The sequence below is a fragment of the Corvus hawaiiensis genome, chromosome 5 (assembly GCF_020740725.1).
Source record: "Corvus hawaiiensis isolate bCorHaw1 chromosome 5, bCorHaw1.pri.cur, whole genome shotgun sequence".
Classification (NCBI taxonomy): domain Eukaryota; kingdom Metazoa; phylum Chordata; class Aves; order Passeriformes; family Corvidae; genus Corvus; species Corvus hawaiiensis.
In genome coordinates, this window is record NC_063217.1 from 51,349,511 (window position 1) to 51,369,652 (window position 20,142).

Sequence of the window (20,142 nt, forward strand, 5' to 3'; positions counted from 1 at the left end):
ATTTTTACACTTTTTTTTTGTGCAGGGACCTCTTTGGGTAAGATTCAGAAAAGCTTGACCTATTTTATTGTCTTTTTGCTAGCTGTACTTCATGTGTTATATATAGCAATTTGTCTGCAAAGCCTGTTGACATGCAGTTGTTTTTGTCTGCAGTTTCTCCATGGAGATCTGTAGCTGTAGACTTTGGTGTTTGTGCTTTTCTTTCCCCTATTGTGTAGAAGCATCAATCTCATTCTTCCTCATAATTACTAGCATCACATATATTAAGGGACTTTACCTAGTCTCATGTTTTTGCATATAAAAAATCAAGAGGGGTGAAAAAGCTGATTTACTCATGAGTTAAAGTAGGCATTTAAGGACTTCATGACTCAGCTGGCTTAAGAGGTGAAACTGTCCACTGTTTTTTGAGTGTGAAGCCTGAAGAAGTCTCCAATGCCTCGAGGGTGTACTCAGACAAAACCAATCTTTAAACGAAGGAGGTCGCTCTTAGAGGGAGCTTGTCTGCTTCATGAGACATTAAATCAGTATCAAAGATGAATCAGTTTGAGCAGGAGATAATGCCTTCCTTCAGTCTTGCTGTTTAGTCCAAAGTCAAATAAATTCCCAAACTGAGCAAACAGCACCATTTCCTCTGCACCTCTGGGGAAATCTCCTTCTCTTCACTGTCTGTTAGACGTCTCTTGAAGGGTTCTTCTGGGTACAGCTTCCTCTGGAGCTCTTTGTTTACTTTTCTGATGCAGAGTAGTTTTGTTGTCTGTAGGCTCAGTTGCTCCAAAAAAGGATTAAACACCATCCTCACCTCCCTCTCTTGTAAAGTTCTGCCTGGTCCATAGCACAGCATCCCAGACCAAGCAGCAGCCCCTGTCTCTCCCCTCTGCAGCCCTGCAGTGTCATGCTCAGGATTTTGTGTTCTGAGGGAAGACGCATTCAGATACTTCTGTCATTTCACTATCCCTTCTACCCTGTTTGTCATTCAGCAGGAAACTTAGTTAATGTGCTATCTCCCTGCATGGCAGGTACATACAGAAAGCAATAGAAATGCTGTTTCCTTAAAACCACAATCTCCTTTCATTGGCATGATAAAATATTTTACCTAACAGTAGTTCTTCATGGGACCTGGATTTTTTTGGTGTTGATCTTTCTATCTGATATATTTAGGGTTCATTACTTGTTTGCATAAGTTAGAACTCACTCAGATTCCAATTTAAGTAGGGTAAACGGAGTGTAAAGTAAATGCTTTCCAATTTCTTATATGAATACTTAAAATTGAGCACAATTTTAGTCACTTTTTTTCTTTTAAACCTAACATTTTCAGAGTTGATCCACTTTACTGAAGCTGCTTCAGTCATGACGCACAGGATAGGTATAAGATTATATAAAACTGACAAACTGCAAAAGGAATGCATAATGCAAGGAAAACTATTAATGAATCACATTGTCTTCATTTGATTTGAATTTAGAGAAAATACTGTTGTTGGCACACTTATGTAATCTGGTATATGGTAGTTTAGAACTGCCTGAAAGTATTTTGAGGTACAAGGGCTGCTGGCTTTTTTGTTTACTTTCTTATTTTTAATGTGTGGTGGCTCCTACTTGAAAGACGTGATATTGATTGCTGGCAATTCTTTTGGTTGTAGTGAGAGACTTGCTTGTTGGCTTAGCTGAAAGTGCTGTGTGCTGAGTAGGTCATCACTGCTTGTCACAGTATTTTGTGCTTGATATGGAAGTACAAAATTACAAATATTCAGATTCACCTTAATTTCTGATTGAGAGAATCCAATAACTTTTTTCAGTGGACTTGAGTGTTTCTGTCACTCTCATGGCTTGAGGTTTACACTTCATAAAAGTATTTTGGCAATACAGAGTTATCTTGTTTTTTAAAAACAAAACAATGAGAAAAACTAAACACAACATAGAGAGGTACCATACATTGCCCTCTCAAAAGCAGTTGTGTTCATATAATCAAAAATGTGTCTTAAGTGCTCAGATACCGTTCTAGCTTTCCAGGCTACTGTTCAATTCATAGCACTTAAAGAAGTGGTACAAGAGTGTGCTGTGTAAAGTTATTCATTGGTAAGCACGAATGGCTGGCTATTGGTGCTGTAACAGCTATCAGGGTAATTATCTAGCCCTTTGTTACTTCTGTTTAGGTTTTCTGAGGATGGATAGAGCACTAGACAAAGGCTTAAGTGCCCAACATTAGGGTACAAGTGGTCGTTTGTGTTGCATCATTTAATTTACTAGACTTAATTGTAACATTTGCAGTGAAGTCTGAATTCTGGTTTATGCTTTACTTAAATGTGTAGATACAGATTTAGATGTGCTTGGCTTTTAGAAAGGCCTCGCCTATACTTGCTACATTTTTAATGCTTTGCACTTTCTATAATGACTACTATTCAACATTTTACGCCCTCTGAGTATTTTATTAATGATTTTGATCTGTATATTTAGAGAAAAGTTCAATGGCTGTCTCCAGCTCTACATCCTGTAGCAGTTGCACTGCTTCACTTTATTTTGAACTCAAAAGCAATAAGCAAATCAGTGCCTGCTATAATATGATGATAGCTCTGTCTCTGATCCATCTAGCACTACTGACCTACTTTGGGACTCTGCCTTATACAATTTAATGGACAAAACCCTTCACCTTTATCACAGAACACTTTATTTACAGCTGTCAGGTACTTTGGAGAGGATACTGATAGCACCCAAGCGTTTAGCTTAGCCTTACCTGGCATCGCTTCAGTCACACTGAATGAAGAGAAACTCAGAGAAGTGATACAGGGGGGGAAAACCAAATGATCAGAAATGATCCTGTCTTATCTGTCTGTTGAAAGATCTTATACAGTATAGCTACAATATATCACAGGTTGCAGATCCTGTCTGTGATGGGGTAGAAAATCTATGAAGTTTAGGCCTGAAAACAGCACTTAAGGGGCAGCAGTACTACTCGAAGTTTAGGTGATGGGGTGGTGCAGTAATGATGAGGTGTGTACCACCTTTTGAACAAACATCTTGGCCAAAATCATTAAAAAATAAGGAGCCTAGCAGCTCTTCAGAGCTTCATGGTGAGGATCTTCTGGCACTGTGAGCAGGCAAACTGAGTCACTCTATTGAGTGGACTGTTGACAAAGCAAGTCCTATTGTCTGGAGAACTTTGACTTCTAAATAGCAGTTGCTGTATTAACAATTCAAAGTACGAAAATGTAGTAATAGAGACATCCCTGAATCCCTCTAGTATAGCCAAGCTCTGAATGTCTGCAAGTCCTGATTTTATTTCTTTCTGGATGCAGTGACATTGGAATTGGCCAGTCTCAGGATGACAGCATTGTGGGACTGAGGCAAACAAAGCACATTCCTCCTGCTTTACCTGTCAGTGGAACCCTGTCATCCAGTAATCCCGATCTACTGCAGTCTCATCACCGCATCTTAGACTTTAATACTACTCCAGGTAAGGATCCTTTTTTGTTGTTGTTCTTGACCTTTTTATTTCCTTTCATAGTTCAGGGTTTTTGTGTGGATTTGTAGAGTCTGAACAGGCATGTGAGTTTTTATTAACTGTTTGCTGTCACACACAAATTAGCCATGTATTCATGCATTAGGATTTATGACATTTGCTACAATATACTTTACCCACATATAATAGATGTCTGATTTTTAAGTATGCTGTGTACAGAGTGCTTCTTACTGATTGAATATTCTTGGTCAGTAAAAACCTGTTTTGCTTGATATTTTATAATTTGCCTCGATTGATCATTGTTTACATGACTGCAATATTTTCAAATGGCATAGCAGATCATTAGCTTATAGTAAAGGGAAAGGACGTTGGACTGGGACACAAGACATGTATTTCTGTCTTTTTCTGAACAGACTTACATAATTTGTACTACATTTGTAAGGGACAGAGTTTCAGAGTGTCTTGTTAGTCACCCTGCCCTACAGCTGTATGCCAAATTCTTTGAATATAAAATCCCTTTCTGAAATAGATAAAAAACGAACACATTTAGAGAGGATCAAAGCACAGGGGTGAGTGAGGGAGAAATAGGAGGAGAGTATGAGAAACTTGAGAGCCTTATCTTATAAGAAGGGTTTAGCTGGAGCTCCTGGTAGGGTTGGGATTTGGGCTCTTATCTGGCTCCAGGAAGGTTCTTAGTGGGAAACCTTTCCTGAGTTAAGTATCCCAATCTTTGCTATTAAAATATAGCTGCTGGAGGAGGATATGGTGATGGTAGCTCTGCAGAGAATTGGTTATTTTAGCCTAATCTTCAGAGAATTTCTCAAAAGTAGAACTGAAAATTCAGTGCCCTCCTAAGTCTGAGGGATTTCAAACATTACCTGAATGGACGGTGCTTAAGTATCAGCCTGCACACTGGCCAAGTTGGTGTAACCATTGTGCTTGAAACTTATATTGAGCATTACTTACTTCATCTTAGGTTTTTTAGAGCTAGAGGAGTCTGCAAGAGGTTAGTTTGTGGTTTTTGCCCCAGTGTCTAAGCTTGATCCTCAGAGACTTGGAAGATTGATATTTTTTTGTATTTTATCTAATGACTAGTGTCCAACACCTTGAAGATACTCTTCTAGCTTTTCATCAGGACTCTTTCTATAAATGGGTGACAGTTCGATTCTCTAGCTTGCCACTTACCCAGGCCAGACAGTTCTAGGTAATCAGTGTGCCCCTAATGCCAAGTGCAGCAGCTGGCCAGCTTCCAGGGCTGTGGGCATTGCTGACTCACACAGCTCAAACAAACTTCCATGACAAGCAAAGCCATGGCAGGCCTAAAGACCTTTCAGTCACAGATGGAGTTCAGAGAAGCTTAATAAATGAGTAAGGTTCAACTGTTTGCATTTTGCATTGAGGAAAGGAGATCAATATGACATAATGCCATTGCCCCAATGTTTTAATAGTTTTTCTATGTCTTTGTAGAAAATGCATTTCTTCCTCATTTGAAAAAAAAAATTTTTTTTTCTTTGCTTGAATTTGCCTGAATATCCACACACTGAATATTTTTAAAGTAATTCTCAGGCAAAATTTTTTTTCCTGTGTGGAAAGGAAGGAAAAGGGAGTCTGAAATGAAAAACATATACCTTAAGGGCTTTAGAGATGGTTGCATTGTAGATAGAAGAGTTGAATTATACCTCTATATATTTCAAGACTTGGAAAAAATTAAAGCCTGCAATTTTAATTCCTTTTACTATCTTGGTCTAAATTAAAGATGGAAATGGAGGCAGATTGCAAGAAATTGAATGCACTGGAGGAGGAAGAGAAAGTGGTAGAGCAGCTGTCCTTTGAGGCTTGGAGAAATATCCCTCAGGATAGAAAATAAAACAACTTGCTCCTTTTAGAAGAGTAGTCTTTGAGGAGAAAGTGTGAACAGCTTGAAATCTGCAAGGAGTCATTTTAGTTTCTCTTCTGATTGGTTCAGGCTGTCTCAAATATACTTTTAAAGGTTTATTTTTAAATGTTCAATAGCACTTTGATTTCTCTTTTCTTGTGCTGCCTTTGCTATTTGATTTGAAGTCAAAATAATAGAGTAATGATGAACTGCCAGTCACTGGTATTTTTTTTTCCCCTCACAATCTTTCTAAGGGAATAGATTCCTATCATACAGCATTGCATTCTTCAGCCTGCCACTCCAGTTTCCTTTTTTGAAAAGCAGTGAAGGGGGGTGATTACGATTCTCTTCAAGTGTTTTATTTAAAAATTATTGGGCTGAATTACTTGCTACCATTGCTATAGCCGTAATCATTTCACTTGCTGGCAGACGTCTCTGTATTCTGTGTTGAGCTTTTGCTCCCAGCTCTGATAGGTAGGCATCGTGAGGAACTGGGTGGTAAAATGCAGTGCAAAGATGGGACTCCTCTATTTGCTGCCCTCTGCATTTCCTCATATTGATTTCATTGATCCAGCAGAGCAGGTTATTTTCTTGTTGCACAAAATGCTTTATTTCTCGGAACAATTAAATAATTTTTCACCTGGGTATTGTTTACAGGAGCTTCCCAACTTCATAGCATTTCTTTGAGTGGCAGGTATTTCTGTAACAGCAAGAGGCAGCAAGATCTAGAGAAGGGTGTGGTTTTTAATAACATCTCTGAAAGGCTGTGTCTTTGGCATCTGCCTTCCTCCAGATGTCAAAAAATGTAGAAAATATTTCAGAAAATATTCTGCTCTGTATCCCTCTTCAACTAATTACTGAAGGAAGATGGGTCAGTGTAGAGTTAGTGATAAAAGGCAAAATTGTCTTGCTTGTTTTAAAGTATTTCTACATTTGACTCAAATGCTTAGGAAGGGCTAAAAACTGGCCTGTAGTGATATCCTTTATGTATAACTGATGATGTAATCACACAGTTCTAGTGTGTTTTGGTATTAGTGCTTCTCAAGCTGCAGAAAAACTACTGTGAGCTTAAATTTACAGGTTTAGTTGCATGAAATTTGTAAAATAATATATTTAAGCCTTAAAAGCCTTTGTGGCATGTAAATGCACTCATATGAGAGAGATTTATCTTGATGCTTTCCAAATTGTTATTTTGGAAACATGCACGAGCAGTGGGGAGGTGTTAAGTTTTGTTCTTTTGTTACAAGATTTTTGCTGCTGAATAGATCTTTCTGTAGTAAATGGAATACATGTTATGCACATTCAGGTCTTGTCAAAAAACCTGTAGTTGTATCAAAGTGAATGTTTTCATTTGGCAGCTGTTTTTTTAGTATTTTTTTTATGATAGCAATTTCAGAAGCCTTCATTTAGAAGGCTTTCTATTATTATATATTTTATTGCTTGTATGACCTCTTTGATTTAAAAAATTAATTATTTTTAAGAAAAAAACAAAGAAAAATTGCTAGATGTCATGACTCATAAAACTAGAAAAACTTATTTGTAACAGACGGAAGAAATTAAATTAATTGAAATATTTGTCAGTTAAAAATACCCAATGTTAAAAAACCCGGTGGTGGATAGCTGTATAATTTCATTTATCTTTTTTGGGTTTTTTTCTAATAATACAGTGATAACAACCAAAATTCAGTTGATCAGTGGGTCTGGATTTCAATATATGCGTGGAAATAAGAAAATATGTGTGGATTTGGGATCTCCATATAGCTTAGGGAAACATCAAAGTGAGTGTTAGTCTGGTAGTTTTCCAGAATTCCTAAAAAACAGTTCACTGTAAGTTTCATGTCATCAGTCACTTGAAACAGGAATATGTTTAGAACTTGAATATTTGTGAAGGTTTTTTTCACCCTGCTGCTTTAGTTCTTAATTACTAAAATACTGGCACAGAGAAATAAAGAGCAAAGTTTCCATTCTGTTACTGAGTGATTTATTACTATGATCTAAATGTACCGATGACCGAGTATTTGTGATAATTGAATACCTGGATGCATGAATACTACTGCACTTCAGTTGTGTACACACGCACGCTGGCTATTACACAGGCATCTTCCTAGCCACTTACATTATGTGCCTTCCCTTTGTGTGGGGGAAGTTGGTTGAGTGTCAGAGTTAAGTAAATGAATCTATTTTCTTCGAAATACCCTTAAGGAGCTTGACACTCTTATCACCTATTTGCTTAAACTTCTTACGTGTCATTGTATAGGATAGTATCGTTTAGTGTCCTGGATTTTTCTCAGACTTAAACAGAATTTTTCAGGACTCAACAACTGTGAAAATCAGATTGCTCATTAGTTTGTCCAAACTTTGAAAATGTTAACATATTTTTGTGGCTTGCTCCATCTCTAGCCTAACTAACTTCTTTTCTTGGATGTTAATAGAACTAGCTTTTACTGAAGTAAAAACTGATAACACTAATAATTAAACTCAGTGTGACTTGCTTGTTCTTACACCATTAAGTTTTTATTTTTCTTTGCTTACTAAAGTGCATAATTTGCATGTTATTTTTTTCCAGACTTACCAGACCAAGTTCTGCGGGTTTTCAAGGCAGACCAGCAGAGCCGCTACATCATGATCAGTAAGGACACAACAGCAAAGGAAGTGGTCATCCAGGCCATCAGGGAATTTGCTCTCACTGCAACCCCTGATGCATATTCACTATGCGAAGTCTCTGTCACACCTGAGGGTGTCATCAAGCAAAGGAGGCTTCCTGACCAGCTATCCAAGCTTGCTGACAGGATACAGCTGAGTGGCAGGTAAGATGGAGACTGAGCTAAAGCTGCTCGTGCCACTTTATTAAGTCAAAATCTTGTTAAAGGAGTGTTACTTCATTATTTATGTTCTGTTTCTTTGCAACACACTGCTGCTTATGCAACTTCTCATTAATACAAAGGCCTGGTGAAGTTCATTTTGTTCTCAGATTCCAACTGGATCATTGCTGTAACTTTCAGCACTAATCAGGTGTATTGTATCTAGTGTCTTTTCTTGAATTTTTTTTTTTTTTTTTTTACAGGTATTACCTGAAGAACAACATGGAAACAGAAACTCTTTGTTCAGATGAAGATGCTCAAGAATTACTAAGGGAAAGCCAAATTTCCCTCCTACAGCTCAGTACTGTTGAGGTGGCTACCCAACTCTCCATGAGAAACTTTGAGCTGTTCCGTAATATCGAACCCACAGAATACATAGATGACTTGTTTAAACTCAAGTCAAAAACAGGCTGCACTAATCTAAAGAGGTTTGAAGAAGTGATAAATCAAGAAACATTCTGGGTGGCTTCTGAGATTCTAAGAGAAACCAACCAGCTGAAAAGGATGAAGATCATTAAGCATTTCATTAAGATAGCACTACACTGCAGAGAATGCAAGAACTTCAACTCGATGTTTGCCATTATTAGGTATTGCCCACTAATAATTTTATTTCTAAATAAAAAGCAAAGTCTTACTTATGTTAGTCTAAAAAAATGTAATTAATAGAGCAAACCAGTTAATACTGCTAACGTCAACACTTAGCAATCTGCTAAGGAGGGCATTTTCTGTATTCTGAAGTTTTCTATAATCTGAAATGTTTGGTGAAATATTATTTGGAATGCTTCTGTTATGTACTTACTGCTCAAGATAGTGTGGCAAGGTGAACATGGCACTAGAGAAACTACTGCAGTTATTTAAAGACAGAGGCCAAAAAAACCAGCAGGTATATACAGGAAAACCACACAATTGTAGCAAATGAATGGGTTAATTCCCCCAAAGCAGATTATTTTTATACATACTGCCCAGTGTCTTGAATTCATTCTGCCATGATATGTTGCCTTTGGTTTTTTTTGTATCAGCAGTTTCTTGCATGGAACTCTGATAATATTCAATAACAGACTGTGATACCATAATAGTCTGTAAATAAAGATCTTTTACTAAGAATTTTAAAATGTACTGGAAATCTCAGAAGATTATTCTTAGTTTTGGAATGAGAAGAAAGAGAGAAAACTCTAATTTCTGTATTTATACACATTTTTTAAAACCCAAACAAAAACAAACAATCCCCCTATACTGTCTATTATGAAAAAGCTTGAGTAACTTGCATTAAACTGACAATGTTATCACTGTCTTTGACACAAGCTCTTGTCATCACTGTCTTGACATTCAGTCAACAGATTGAATGTGACACTTTTCCTGAAGACGAGTAGGTTTGAATACTCTTCAGCAAATGGGGCAAGTTCCAAAGTCAAGGATCCATGCTGATGATCAGTCAGTATCTCTCAGACATCAAAATATTGAGATTTTGTTCAACTATTTCAACCAGTCTCAATGAGAACTAAAAGCAGCCTGTCTGCTAGGAAAAACTTGAGTGAAGGAAAGATTCTAGGTAGCAGTTTCCCACAGGTAGAAATTAACAGCAAGACAGGCAATGTCATTACAGGGAAAAAACGGGGTTTGTACCAGCTACAAGCTTGAGACTAACCTCGGGTGTAGAGAATGTTACAGAATTTCATCTAGAAAGAGCAAAGTCAGACGGATTATTGCAGAAAGAAGGTGGGTCAATGTGCTGTAACCCCCTGAACCATCCTCATGTAGGTGGAAGATGGTTTTTCCACCAGTTTGTTAATCTGGAAGTGTAAGTGGTGATCCTGAGGTAGTTAGATTATGATACTCTTATCAAACTCAGACGTGGTTCTAAAGTAACAAATACATACTCTCTGTAAGGTTTAATTACTCATCCAAGTGTAACTTTTATCTGTTTACGGTTACATCGTGTAGGTATCTCCAGTTTTTATAGCTTTCATAAAAATGATCTTAACTATTCTGTAATACATACTGGCAAAAAGAAGTTTTTTAATTTCTGTTACTTTATTGACACTGTTGTGTCAAGATATTCTGTCTACATGGTATTTCTACCATACAAAATTTAACATGGTCTATTCTAGGATTTTTGTTTTCTTTCTCTTGTTCTTCAACTTTTTTTGCACTTTTTTTTGTTTCAAGCGGCCTGAATTTGGCACCAGTTGCAAGGCTCCGAACTACTTGGGAAAAACTTCCAAGCAAGTATGAAAAACTGTTTCAAGATCTGCAGGACTTGTTTGATCCATCTAGGAATATGGCGAAATACCGTAATGTCCTTAACAGCCAAAACCTACAGCCCCCTATTATCCCCCTGTTTCCTGTCATCAAAAAAGACCTTACATTCCTTCATGAAGGTAAAAACAGAAGTACATCATCTTTTACTAGCTAAGGAAAAGTAACTTTCCTGCCTAATCACTGATGCTGTTGGTTGTAGGAAATGATTCTAAAGTGGAGGGTCTGGTGAATTTTGAGAAGCTGCGGATGATTGCGAAGGAGATACGCCATGTGGGTCGCATGGCGTCTGTGAACATGGATCCTGCTCTAATGTTTAGAACAAGGTAAGTGTGTTGTACCAAGCAGAGCTTACCCCAGCTGGGAGAAGGCTAGGTGTCAGCAAGAGGGGCTTTTATGTGCCCCTTCTATTGGAGAAGTATGGATTTTTTGTGTTAGCAATTTACCAGCATGATGTGGTGGTCCAAAACTGGAGAAAAAATTACAGTTTGTGGTTACTGATATATTCTAAAATGTTTCTTACTATTCCATAGTTGATGGTTACTTCATAAAAATGAGATTCTATCAGTGGGAGGGAGGGAGAGAAACTGTCTTGTAAACATACCTATTACTCTATTGGAACATTGATGGGTACCAGCCTTATAATTTTGGTTTAGTAGAAGTGGTAATGTATCTGAAGCAGTGTCAGCTACTCGTATTAGCAAACGTGGAGTGAATGCTCTTCGGCTTCATATTTGACAAGCTTATTGCATACTCTTTTTCTTAATTTGAGCTAGAAGAGTTTGTAATATCTGGTTGTATGCCTGAGACAAGGTTCTTTTTAATGTCTGTGGGCTTCCAGAACTGCTTGTCCTGAGGTCTGGTCTTTTTCTTTCTGAGCTTGTGATCTTTCTCTGTCTCTTCTTAAACCCATGCTTTATTCTTCCTGGCTCTCACTTGCAGGAAGAAGAAATGGAGGAGTTTGGGGTAAGTGGTTGGAGACAACACACACAGACATTCATTCTTCCTTTACCATTTGCATTGTTTCCTACTTGCTACCTTTAATTTTCTGGTGCTTTGACATTTTTTCTTTTGTTAACCCTTTTTTACTGACAATACATTTTAATCTAGGAGTGCTTTTGATTTGAGATTAAAACACAGAACCTGTAAATTATTTTTAAGTGGTCGTAGGTAGAAGTGGGGTGTTCTCCCCCACCTCCAAATTAAGTTGCTAAAGGAAGTGACTTTCAGTCCAAGAGAAATTACAAAATGACAAGGTTGCAACAGCTGAAAATAGCTGTTAATTCCCTTATACCTATTAAGCAATTATCACAATCAAATACAAAAGTTAAAACTTACAGTATCTGCTTGACTAACTTACTTTCATATTACAATTAGCCATCATTTTTACCTTAACAATTCAGGACCAATGCATAGCTTTCATATAGGTATACATACATTGAAATGTGCATGACATTTATTTCATCATGAACTAGCTGATCATTTTATTTAACAAAAGTGTCTTCAGTCTTGCAAGTTACAAAGAAGTTCTATTCTGTGAAACTGAGCTCTCCATTTTGTATACAGTCTGATTTAAAACATAGAAGGCTTTCAAAATGCCTCCTTTATATGTATTTGAATTTGAACCTCAGCTATAGTCTTCTGTCAGCACTGCCTTACTGCATGAGCTTTTCCTATTGCTCCAGTCCTCTCAGTAGATGGCTTATGTGAGAGAGCTACCTTGAATGCTTTTCTAGATGTGTGAAGTGTTACTGCCTTGTTGGAGCAGAATAGGTTAAAATATCTGTGCCATTAAAATAGTGCCTGTAACCAAGTTAAAAGATTTCCTGGCCCTCATCTTTCTGTCTTTTATAGCTGTTTGACTGACTGGAATGAGGCATGTAAGCTTTGACTGTAGACTGACATTCATGCAATCTTTTGCATGTTTCACATTTATCAGGTGATACCATGTTGGACTAAGTCATACCTTTGCTCTCTTTCGTCCCCCTCCTGTCCCCTTCACTCCAGGTCTCTCAGCCAGGGCAGTACCAATGCAGCTGTGCTGGATGTTGCACAAACAGGGGGGCATAAAAAGCGGGTCCGTCGCAGCTCCTTTCTTAACGCTAAAAAGCTCTATGAAGATGCTCAGATGGCACGGAAAGTAAAGCAGTATCTCTCAAACTTGGATCTGGAAATGGATGAAGAGAGCCTCCAGACACTCTCTCTGCAGTGTGAGCCAGCCACCAACACATGTGAGCATTGTCATTTGTTGTGGATTTCAAGAAAACTCTTCAATATAACTGTTTCTAGTCCAATGAAGCAATTGGGAACAGTAACTAGACAATGAAGTAGAAAATTATTTGTCTAGTCATTTTCAAGTACTAAACGTCTATGATTCCTAAGGAAATAATCTTGTGGATTAACAGGATAGAGACACAGTATTTATACAGGTGATAAGGCTTTAAGATGATGTCCCACTGGAAGTGTACAATGGCTTTTTTAGATTTGTCTGTACAAAAGGTATGGAGGAGTCAGAAATTTTTCTATATTTCTGATGTACTGAGGTGATTAGTGTGAATAGCGATATGGTTGTTCTGAGGGAGCAGGGGATTTTCTTATGTCCAGGTGTTCCAGAGATGCCTAGAGGGCTGTACCTTCGGCAGCAGAGTGGGACCTTATTCTGGATATCCATTTTGTTTTGATTTTAGGAAATGCTGTATCCTGTGCCCTTCCCTTTCTGCAGGGTAGCGAAAACTAGTAATTATGTGTCTGTTCTGAATCACTTGTAGTCCTTATGATACCCCAGTATAACTTCTGGTCATGCTTTTGGTAACAGTGGTTGTTTATCAGAGCTTTATTTTGAGAAGGGAAACAATCATTGGTAATGTACATCTTTTAAATGGAGTTAAATCTCCCCGTCTTTTCATCTTCATCTTTTCTGTCCAAAGATACCGTGCTGCATTAAGTGTATTTGAGTATTTGAGCACCTTTTAGTTGTTAATCAGAGGGTTTTGCGCTGCTCAGACTGAAACACCATCGTGTTTTTAGCTAGTAGTCATTCATTGTTTTGTCCCTTTTCTTTCAAAGTGCCGAAGAACACAGGAGACAAGCGATCTGGGAAGTCTGAAACGTCACCAGTGGCTCCCCGGGCAGGCATCCAGCAGAAAGTGCAGCAGCAACAACAGCATAAAGTAAACCAAGCATTGCAGGTCCCGGCCGTGTCTCTTTATCCCTCTCGCAAGAAAGTGCCAGTCAAAGACCTCCCACCATTTGGTAGGTGGAACAGGGAAGAATTTGGTTTAATATTCTGAAGTTTGTTTGCCTATGTCAGGAAGACATTTTTAATCAGATAAAGTTCACACTTCTATTTCTGGTAGTATGATATGCAGGTTGTGCCTGTTCGTGCAGTGTCTAGGCATAGTTCCCTTCTCTAGAAATGGAAAGAAGGAAATTTAGGGAAAGCATCCTGTCAATTTAATCAGTATAAGTATTTACCTGTTAGTAGCAGCTGGAAGGAATAAATGTTTCTCACTGTTTGACTTGGATCTTGCCTTAACTTTTCTAGAGGAATTAGGGACATGGAGTTCTTGAGATGCCTCAGAAGTTTTGGTGTCTCTTCACAAGTTGAATTTTTAAGGTGAAATTCAGGCCTGCTCAAGTTGGCAGTCCTGTTAGAAATGTGGGTCTGAACTTTCATGTTGACAGTTGTCCCTTTGGATTCTACTCCCTTCTGCTTTTTTATGGTTGTTACTCAGATGTTGCTGCCTCCATATTCCACAGAAAGGTACCAGACTATAGGAATTTTTTCTACCCTGATTTCCAAATCTGTCCCAACACGTGTACAAAATGTGTATGCATTGTTAACAAACCCCTTAAATCACAAGTTTGGTAATATCCCTAGTAAGGATATGTAGCATAACTGGCCCTTCCTTTTTCATGATTGTGCAAGAGCTTAATTCTGATTTCACTCATATTGGTTTTCCTCGTGCACTGCTAAGACTGCAACAAAGCATTAGAAGCAGCAAAATGAGCAAGAAACAACTCAATATTCATCTAGATCTTGTTGATTTTACCATTAAATTTTAATCTTAAAAGGACTTTGAAGTTCCGTAGACTGCATGTTTTGCTCATAGTGGCAAAGTTTCTGAAAACTGACTAGGTTATGCTGATCAGGCAGCTGTAAATTATTGATAGCAGGATTGTGATCCAACAGATCAAAGATGAAGTCCACAAATGCTTGGAAATAACCTCTACCACAAACATTGGCAAAACTGTCAGAGAAACTCTGTCTTCACTTATAAGGCTGTCCCAGAGTGGATTTTTGAGGGGAGGGGAAGAGAAAGATGGATGAATGTGGCCTGGGAAAAGCAATTCTTGATGCCCTAGATCTTTACATCATGCATCATCTTCAGGATGTTTTTACTCTTTGGTTTCCCAAAATAAGCTGGTGCAGAGATAGTTCTCAAAAATGAAAGAGAGAAAGGCAGCTGCAGGATGGCCTTGTTTCGTGAGCCTAATCCTTATTAATTTTCTTTCCAGCTTTCTTTGACCTTCTAAGCTACTCTGAATAGAAAAGAAACAGGAGAGCAGTTTGAATTCTTACTATATAAATCTTCACTAACCAGTGAGAGGGTGTGTGTCTGTATTTTAGCTAATTTTAGTTCAAGTTTCTCAGTAACCATTCCTATGCATATCCTCAATTGTATATTGTATAAGCAGTATTCTGCAACATCAAGTCTTCATTGTGTTTTCTGTGGCAAAGTATTTATCTTAAGTGGCCAGAATGAAAGACCATCTGCACTAATATGCAGAAATAAAGCACTGTATTTTAAACAGGAATAGGTTTAAACATTTTGCTTCATTTAAGCTGGTGTCAGGAACTCAGGAATATACCGGAAAAAAATGTAGCTTTTTCTTCATGTGGGGTGTCTGCTTTATAAATGCATTGTGAAACATAAGGATGTATTTATACTGGACTTTACATCTGCCTACTTTAATTCTTACTTAAAGGCATTAACTCCCCACAAGCTTTAAAGAAAATCCTTTCATTATCAGAAGAAGGAAGTTTGGATCGTCACAAGAAAGCATCTGAAGACACTGTCTCAAGTGCATCTTCGCAGCTGTCTTCTCCTCCTACTTCACCACAGAGCTCTCCAAGGAAAGGTAGTAGATGTTCGATATTTCTCATCCTGTTTCTTGGAGCTTGTGGACTTCGGAAGCTTCTGAGAGAGAATTTGGACGCAGTACTGCTGCTCCTATTTTTGTCACATGTGGTCAGCAAGAGGGCAGGAAATGTAGTGCAGAGTGGGATACATGAAAGGTAGCTGTGAACCTGATTTCAAGGGGACTTGAAAGGCCTCTGGTTATCAAAATCCAGAAAAGATTGCCTGGTATGATACAGGGTTTGATGCAGTAGGTCACTCTCACTGCAGCTGCTTCTGACAAAATATATTCCTATGATCAGTGTTTCCTGCCTTCAGTGAGAGGATGTGCAGGTTGAATCTTAAAATCTTTGTACAGCATTGACCACACTGGTCTATCAGAGGAATTATTTGCTGTGTCATGCATCTGAATGGGATGTGACCTATGTATGACAGAAAGGCTTAAGATATTTGGAATTCAAATCAGAATATTTAATATTGTAATTTATGTTTCATACTACAGAATATTTTAGTAGGAGCCTGATTATTTAAACCATGTGTATGAATTTTTGAGGAATGGTATTATACATTGGAGCTTTCTTGACCAAGATCTTTATAAGTGATTTCATAGAGTTATTTTTTAAAATGAAATTAGGACTTTAAAGGAATTTTTTAAAAACTTGTTTGTTTGTTTGTTTTCATGGTAGTTCTGGCTATGAATTGACAAAACAGAGTATGGAGGCATTGTCCTGTAGTTTAAACAACACAAAAGACACTTTGGAAGTATGATAGCCTAGATGTATTGCATGTGACTTGTAAGTTACTATCTTTTCAGAATAGCATAAAAGTTCAGTTTAACAGTTACATAATATAGCATTATGGTAAAATATACACTGGAGTTGAAGTGACTTCTATAGAAGTGTTACTTACTAAGGTCAGATGGAGGAGGAGAATATGTAGAGGATGTATCATCTTGAGTCCTTGTAAGCTGTCATCATTATTTCTCCCAAATACTACATTAGCAAAGAGTGAGCTTATATAAATATGATCAGACCTATATATTTTTTGAAAAAGGAATTGGAATTCTGTACTTGACTCAGTGTGAAAAGCATTTTATTTTTGCAAGAAGCAAATCATAAACATGATTAAAAAAAAATCCTTGGTTTGATGGTTACATGAAGCTAATGATACGTTCTTTCAGATAAAAATGACAACATTAATTCCATGTTCTCAGCAAGTGAATTGGGGTAGATCAGTTGAAGTAATTTTGACACTTATGAGTAGAGTGAAAGCAAAAAATGAAACCTGCGGTGATTTGTGGATGTGTTGTTTAATGATCTTTAACTTAGCTGGCAAGAACATTCAGCACAATTTGTTTAAGACTGAAACAAAACCTGAATTTGCTTCTGTGACATGGTTTGCAGATTTTATCTGAGTCTGGCTGTGTCAGAGCTGTCTACCTCCAAATTTCACCATAATTCTGGTAATATGGAATTTGGAATTTATTAGCTAGCCAAGTGTCACAAAGAAAACTTGAAATCCTGCCCTTCTCTCAGACAAGATATGTACAAGCAGTCAGCTCAGGCATCTGGGTTTCATGTATCTCTTCATCTCTGAAGTGTAACTTTGCAGAACAGACACTGTGTGAGAGAGTCTCTGGGATTACTTCAAGCAGTAACCCCAACCAGAGCATCTCTTTCCTTCCAGTCTTGGAGACAGTGTTTATGCACAGGCAGATTTTGAGAAGTAACATTTCATAATGTGAGGATACAAGTAAGATGATGAATTTGAAAAAAATTTAGGGGAGGAGGGTGGAGTAGAAGGAAGGAGAGCAGTTGGTTTGTAAATGAGTAGTGCATGTTCCCACAATCCTAAACCTCTGATTAAGATACCAAAGACAGTGTCACAGTTTTGCTGTGTATCTTTATCTTTTGCAGTGCTGTGTAAATGTAATTGTAGCTTTGTTTCACTGCCAGTTTTATTGCAGTATTGCCAGCTGCCTGATGAGAACTGAGCAGGCATCTTGGAGAGTCTGATTAACGTGATGTTCCCTTTGCAGGCTACACTTTGGCTCCAAGCAGCACCGTGGATAACTTTTCCGATTCTGGTCACAGTGAAATTTCTTCTAGATCTAGTATTGTCAGCAATTCCTCTTTTGACTCTATGCCAGTCTCCCTGCATGATGAGAGGAGACAGAGGCATTCTGTCAGCATCGTGGAGACAAATCTTGGTGTGGGAAGGATTGATAGAAGAATCATGATTGAACCAGATCAATACAGCTTAGGGTAAGGATTTTATTTGTGCTTATTTATGTTATACTTTCATATAATGTCTATGTGGCATGTATATTTGTCCGTGTAAACTCCCATGTATCTCTCAAATTTTTTTTCTCCTCTGCTCTTAAAAAACTGCAGCTTCAGTGCTGCATTTTGTGATAATGCTCCATTCCTGCCAAGAAAAGGTTTTGCACTCCTGAGTGTGTGGTGAGGTCTACAGCAATAAGACCTTAACCTCAGTAGATGTTACCATCTGAGCATTTCTGTGGTGCTGTAGGTTATCCACTCTGTGGCAGACTATTACCCTAGCCTGCTTTCTCCATGGGAAATTAACTGAATTAGATGAGATATTCATACAATTATTCAGTGATCAAACTGAGAACAGAAATAGCTAGCAATTTTCCAGTCTGCTTCATGGAAAAGTGCGTATTTGTCTAACTCCAAAATATTTTACTCCCAAATATCTCTTCTAGTCAACAATAATTGGAAGCTAAAATTCACATTATGCTGCTGGTTTTCTAGTAATTTTCTAGGTAATTAACTTCTGTAATGGTAGGGAAGCTAGTGCTGTGAGGAGTTCTCAGAATCTCTAGCAGTGAGCCTTGGTGTGAAAATAATTGGAGTTCTGGCTCCTGTTTTGTCTCCACTTACTTTTTTTTTTTTTTTTTTTTTTTTTTGGAGCTGTTATTTGGATGCTTCAGTCCTCTGAATGGTTTCTGGGGTTTTAATCCTGCAGGGTCTGTGAATGGCAGACCTGTTCCAAAACTGCTGTACTTGAGCTTTGGGAATCACAGGCTACGCAAACTCTTTAATCAGATGTCTTAAACATTTGGAAGGGGAGGGTTGCAGTCTGCATAGGAAGGTGCCCTGGAAGAACAAGTCCCAGGAGCCTGGATATCTGCTGAGCAAAAGTGACACTTAGTTTTCTCTGCTGCTGTGTAAGGGATCATGTCAGGCTCACTTAATCGTTGAAAGGCTACAGAAAACATACTTGCTCTACGAAGTAGCATGTGTTTCCAAAAATAAGGTTAAAATACATTTCCATTTGCAGGAAATGTTGGAAAGTTAGCTTTCACAGTTTCCTAAACAGAAGAAAAATCTGAAAAGCTGAAATCTAAACCTGAATATCAGCCAGCTCCTGCTAAATTCTCTTTCTAGCTTTTGAACCATTTGCTTAGCAAGGCTGGAAAAGCAGTAGGATAAGCCTGTGTGTTCCCCTGTATGTGTGTCAGTGTGGTTTGCCTGTCTTAAAGGGCTTTTGCAAAGTTAAGATTTTACCTTTTGAAATTACTCTGCTGAAACGAAAGGCTTCAGCAAGTTACCTATCCAGGTTTGTTTGTTTGTGTTTGTTTTAGTTTTATTGAGGATGTACTTGAAAGAAAAGTGTTATATTCTCAAAATCGAATTAGCCATTAATGCAATATAAAGTGCATTAAAACCTTCAATCATAGAATCAAAGAATGGTTTGGGTGGAAAGGGACCTTTAAAATGTCATAAAGGTTACCTAATCCAACCCACCAGTATGTTTTGCTTTTCTTTGATTGTTGAACTCTTTTGTGTGTCTTGTTCATGATTTCCAATTCCAACACTGGGTTTTTTGTCCCCCTCATCAATGTGTATCCAGCTCATATGCACCGCTGTCAGAGACCAGAGGCCTGTATGCTGGAGCAACTGTACTTTCTTCTCCTAGTACAGAAGAGCTGTCACAGGACCAGGGGGACAGAGCTTCGCTCGACGCAGCTGACAGCGGCCGTGGGAGCTGGACTTCTTGTTCGAGTGGTTCTCATGATAACATCCAGACAATCCAGCACCAGAGAAGCTGGGAGACTCTACCTTTTGGACATGCTCACTTTGATAGTTCAGGCGATGGGGCAGGACTGTGGGCTTCAGGCGGCCACATGGACCAGCTGATGTTCCCTGACCATGGCACAAAGTATGGCAGGCAAAGTCAAGGCAGGGAGGGCCTTGATCAAGCACAGTCCAGAGCAAGTTGGGCATCTTCCACAGGATATTGGGGAGAGGACTCTGAGGGTGATACAGGTACCATAAAGCGGAGGGGTGGGAAGGATGTTTCGATTGAAGCTGAAACCAATAGCATAACATCTGTACCAGCAGAGGAGACAAAGCCAGCTCCTGTGCCCACTCACACAGCAGCAGCATCAAGTAGTACAAAGGGCCTTGGTGGTAAGTTAAGTTTCATTTATCATGAAGTGTTTTAATTCATTTGCTTAAGTTTTTTCATATTGTTCTGCATTTCTTTTGTCTGGTTTGATTTTTTTTTTTTTTTAATTTTTAAAGC

General features: G+C 38.2%; 1 protein-coding gene across 18 annotated transcripts in view; it reads left to right on the forward strand.

Annotated features, from left to right (window-relative positions):
- RAPGEF2 (Rap guanine nucleotide exchange factor 2) overlaps window positions 1–20,142 on the forward strand; it is a 187,492-nt gene that overhangs the window by 160,351 nt on the left and 6,999 nt on the right. For 7 of the 18 annotated variants that reach the window (XM_048303242.1, XM_048303232.1, XM_048303237.1 and 4 more), the window contains 12 exons: window positions 26–37; window positions 3,291–3,448; window positions 7,897–8,137; window positions 8,395–8,778; window positions 10,358–10,569; window positions 10,650–10,773; window positions 11,390–11,413; window positions 12,455–12,678; window positions 13,514–13,699; window positions 15,437–15,589; window positions 17,627–17,852; window positions 19,468–20,027. In XM_048303242.1, coding sequence (XP_048159199.1) covers window positions 26–37; window positions 3,291–3,448; window positions 7,897–8,137; window positions 8,395–8,778; window positions 10,358–10,569; window positions 10,650–10,773; window positions 11,390–11,413; window positions 12,455–12,678; window positions 13,514–13,699; window positions 15,437–15,589; window positions 17,627–17,852; window positions 19,468–20,027 — 2,504 coding nt within the window. Of the gene's footprint in view, window positions 1–25; window positions 38–3,290; window positions 3,449–7,896; window positions 8,138–8,394; window positions 8,779–10,357; window positions 10,570–10,649; window positions 10,774–11,389; window positions 11,414–12,454; window positions 12,679–13,513; window positions 13,700–15,436; window positions 15,590–17,626; window positions 17,853–19,467; window positions 20,028–20,142 lie in introns of those variants that run through there. The other 11 variants (XM_048303243.1, XM_048303244.1, XM_048303233.1 and 8 more) reach the window with 5 other exon arrangements.